At 54.7% G+C, this 4,059-nt stretch overlaps 1 protein-coding gene across 1 annotated transcript; it reads left to right on the forward strand.

Moving 5' to 3' along the window:
• LOC122213108 (protein ATP6V1FNB-like) lies at positions 1-3,547 on the forward strand. The gene is made up of 3 exons (XM_042927311.1): positions 1-91; positions 198-833; positions 3,173-3,547. Exons 1-3 carry the CDS (start codon positions 1-3, stop codon positions 3,295-3,297), a joined length of 852 nt encoding a protein of 283 aa, XP_042783245.1. The 3' UTR covers positions 3,298-3,547.
• Positions 3,548-4,059: the final 512 nt, after the last annotated feature.

Genomic DNA, 4,059 nt, shown 5'->3' on the forward strand with positions numbered 1-4,059 from the left:
ATGGTACCCCGTGCAGCTCCCGGGGACCCTCTGGGTATGAGGGGGAAAGAGTCCTCTGGGGTAGAATACAGCCTCCTGCCAGGCACCCTGGGTAGGTTGTGGCCAGCCTCTGCTCCCTTTCCCAGCCTGGTCTGTCCTATTGCCGGTGAGTGGCCCTAGTCCCCCTCCCCTGACGTGGCCCAGCCCCTCCTCTCCAGCCTTGGCAACCCAGCCCTCATTGGCTGCACGTATCCTTGGAGATGGACACCAGCAGAGCAAACACAGGCCTAAGAAGGGCTACGGGGCAGAATGGTTCCTCCCTCTCCTCTCCTTCCCCCTCACTGCCATGAGGGATCTGTGCACCACCCAGAACCAAGCCTGCTGGCAAGAGTGCATCCGGAAGGAGGCCGCAGCCCGGGTCGCCTGGAAGATCCACTATGGCCACAAGTACCTAAAGGGGGGGCCCACGCCCAGGAAGCGGGTCCAGCGGGCCCCCTTCGGCTCAGCCTTGGCTGCCACCAGCTCCCCTGAGAGCAAGGAGGTACAGGTCAGGTGGCCAGAGTCCAAGGGGGTCAGGGATCAGCTGTCTGGGGGAGGGGGTGTCCAGGGCCCGTCGCCCAAGGGAAACAAAGTCTGGGAGGCCCAAAGAGCAACTCAAGGGCCGTCAGTCCAGCCCAAGCCAGAGGGCCTAGAAATGAGGCAGGTTCCCCCCAGGACCCTGCAGTTGTTCTTCCAAGGCCTCTCTCACGATGGCCAAGGCCGGGCCTTGTACCTCCGGGAGCGGCATCGCCAGAAGCCTGAGGAGAAGTTTCTGTACCCGATCCTGTCATCCTGGGAGTACGGCTGGCACGTGGGTAAGGGCCACCACCATCTTGCCACTCCAGGCCTTTGTAGGCAGGCCCGGTCTTCCTCCCCAGCCCTGTCCTTCCTCACCCCTCACAAGCACAAGCACGTCCCTCTGGCTCCCCCTTCTCCCAGAAGGCCACACGCCTTCACACCTCCTGACCTTTGCACATTTTCATCTCTCCACCTGGAATGTGCCTCCTGCCTCTTCCTCTGCTGGCTAACTTTCACATGTCACCTCCTCCAGGAAGTCCTCTGAAACCCTCCAGGCAGATTTGAGTGGGCCCTTGCGCTTCTACAGCTTTTTGAGCCTATAAAAGCACCAGGCCCGCTGAGTCGCCATTCCTTGAGTATCCAGCTGGCCTAATGAGCCCTGTGGGTTCCAGGACTTCTTAGTTAATTTTATTAATGCCCTGCCAGCTCCCATCTTGGGGGCGCTGTGATGGTGGAACGAATAAACAAATGAATAAATGTGGACTAGGAAATGAGGCCTTGGTTTGGAATCAGGAAGTACAAGTCCAAATCCTGGTCCTTCACCTGAGAGTTGTGTGAGCTCAAGCAAGAACTTTAACATCTCTGGGCCTTAGTTTCCAAATCTGAAAAATGGGAATACACCAGTACCTCCTTCCTATGTCACAGAGTTTTGGGGAAATCAAACGGGAAAGCACCTTGAACAGAAATTTTCCTCACAAAAGCCCCATGAGGTGGGTACAGGGCAGACATTCATTCATTCAATATGTGATCCTTTCTTTCGGGACAGCCCAGGCAGGGAGATCTGGAGTCACTGAATCCCAGCTCTGCCCCAAAATGAGCTAGGGAATGAACAAGCATGAAAGAGTGACTCAGTTTGAAATTAGGAGGCCCAGGTTTGGATTCTGGTTTGTTCATTCATTCATTTATTCATTCAGTCATTCAGCAAAGGTTTAGTGAGCACCTGAATATGTGAGGCACTTTTTGTCCCTGAGGATATGTCAGAGAACGTGAGTGTTGAGGCTATACAAAGAGTGGGGACTGAGGGGGCTCCTGTGGTAGACAGGTGGTCAGGGAAGGCCTGCTGGGAGGGGTTTGAACAGAGTTCTAAGGCATTTTATTCCATCAGATTCTTCTGAGTAGGGGCCTGACCCTCTGGGCCCACAGAGTGAGTCTCAGCTTAGACACCACATGGGTCCTCTCTGCTCCTCCTCTCTTCCTCCAGCCCACAGATTTATGCCCTCTGCCTGTGAAGCCACTGCCAGGCATAGGGCCACCAGATGGAGCAAATTATAAACTACAGGATGCCCGGTTATTTGAGTTTCAGGCAAACAGTAATGTTTTAGCAGAAGCATGTCCTAGATACGGCATGGAACATACCTCTACTGAAAAATTATTCATCATTTATCTGAAACTCAAATGTAACTGACCATCCTGTACTTTATCCAGCAACCTAAACATCAGAGCCAGGGGTTCTGGATGGTTCTGGATGCCCCCTGTGTACTAGGGCAGTGCTAGGTTCAGGGCAAAGACAGGAAGACTGTTTGCCTCCATAGTGGTTGTGCTTAAGGTCCCAGATAGTTGCTCCTAGAATCTCTGGAACATTCTGTAAGCTTCTGGCCTCATGCCCCTAACCCAACCAGTTGGGGGACGGATGAGGAATAATGACCGAACTTGTGCTGAGCATCTCTCCCCACTCCCCAGCCCAGTTACAGACAGGAGCTGCGTCATCCTGGGGGTGGAAACAGCTTGGGGAAGAGGAGTTGAAGGCATTGTCTGGGCCCCAGTGGGTCAACCCCGAATGCCCTTTTACACACAGAAAGTATCCTTCTAGCGCCTGGCGCATAGGAAGTGTTCAACAAATGGTAACTGGTATTCTCCTTGTCCCTGTCCTTCTCCCTCTTAATTCAGCAGATAGGACCTGCAGCCTGTGGGCATTTGGGGAGCTAGTGCAGCCTTGGCCAGGACCCTGGGGGTTCTTACTCTGAAGTGCTGGGATGGATGGGCTATCACTAGACTAAAGGGAGAAATGTGATGAAGGGTAAGTAAGCTGGGGGTAGGGATGGGGTCAAACGAGTTAACAATCACAACGACCTGAGAGCCACCCATCAGGGCAGATCCTGGGCAGGATCTTGAGGCTCCCACGCTATGCCAGGTGTGGCATATAGGTACCAGACCCTGAGAAGGAATGGGAGAGCTAAGGTAGGGATCCGGGAGCGCAAGGGGCAGCCACTACTCCTAACTGTACACAAGTATTTCACTATTTTAACCCAAGCAGTCGTGGCAGGGGGTCCCTGCTGACTCTCCGCCCTTTGGGTTGGGCTAGGGCTGGTGGGAGGAACGGCGGCCCCCCCTCAGGCAGGCCTTTGCTGTGTTCCAGGGGACACAGGTGCCATGAAGGACACCAGGGCTCCGACTTATGCCAGGCGCCAGCCCATCACAAAGACCTTTTACATCAAAAGCGGCGTCTTCCATTTTCCACGGCGAACAGACCAGCTAATGTGAACTCGCTGGGGGTTCAGAAGCTGCTCCTGCTTCTTCCTATCGTCTGTGTGGACCCTGCCGAGCAGAGATGCTGCCAGCCCCAGCCACCCTCCCTCTGTTGTGTCCAGCCCTGTCTCCTGTCTACCTTGGGCACCCCTCCGGGATTCACGGTGGCCCACCTGCTGCCTCTTGTATGTCCTCAGAGAATCAGCTCCTTGCAGAGCCCCCAAACCCTCCATCACCAGCAACGTGTAGGGTGCTAGCTGCTCTCCTGGGGGGAAACAGTGGGGTCTCCCACGTGCTCCAGCAGCAGAGTGGTGGGGGTGGGGGTGGGGGGGGCAGGGGAGGGGCTCACTAAGATCTTATTATGGTGCTAAGTGGAGGAGGGGACTCTCTCCCAGTCTTTACTTGCTCTTCATTTTATCAAAGGGACCCACAGCAGAATTGCTTGGTCCCTGTGTATCCCACAGTTTAGGGAAGAAGTGGTTTCCATGTTGACTTGCTGTTTCTCTCACCACCCACCCCACAAAGAGCCTGCATGGGTCAGGTTTGCTTTGCTGCTGTAACAAACAGCCACTACATCCCACTTGCTTTAACCAGTAAAGATATATTTCTTACAACACAGTGCAGTCTGATGTTCAACCGGCCACCTGCCACACACGGATCTGGGGATCCAGGCCTGTCCCATAAGGTGGCTCTGCCATCTCCTAGGGCCTTGGAGTCCTTCCCTGAGTCCTTCTACATCCAACTGGGGACCAGGGAAGAGAGATGGAGAGTCCGCAG

This window comes from Panthera leo, chromosome A2, assembly GCF_018350215.1.
Source record: "Panthera leo isolate Ple1 chromosome A2, P.leo_Ple1_pat1.1, whole genome shotgun sequence".
NCBI lineage: Eukaryota > Metazoa > Chordata > Mammalia > Carnivora > Felidae > Panthera > Panthera leo.

Excerpts from the sequence above, each read along its gene's own strand:
- LOC122213108 (XM_042927311.1), top strand. The coding sequence starts at position 1 with ATGGTACCCCGTGCAGCTCCCGGGGACCCTCTGGGTATGAGGGGGAAA. Across the intron at positions 92-197 it reads CCTCCTGCCAGGCACCCTGG|CCTTGGCAACCCAGCCCTCA; the intron begins GTAGGTTGTGGC and ends CCTCCTCTCCAG. Across the intron at positions 834-3,172 it reads GGAGTACGGCTGGCACGTGG|GGGACACAGGTGCCATGAAG; the intron begins GTAAGGGCCACC and ends GCTGTGTTCCAG.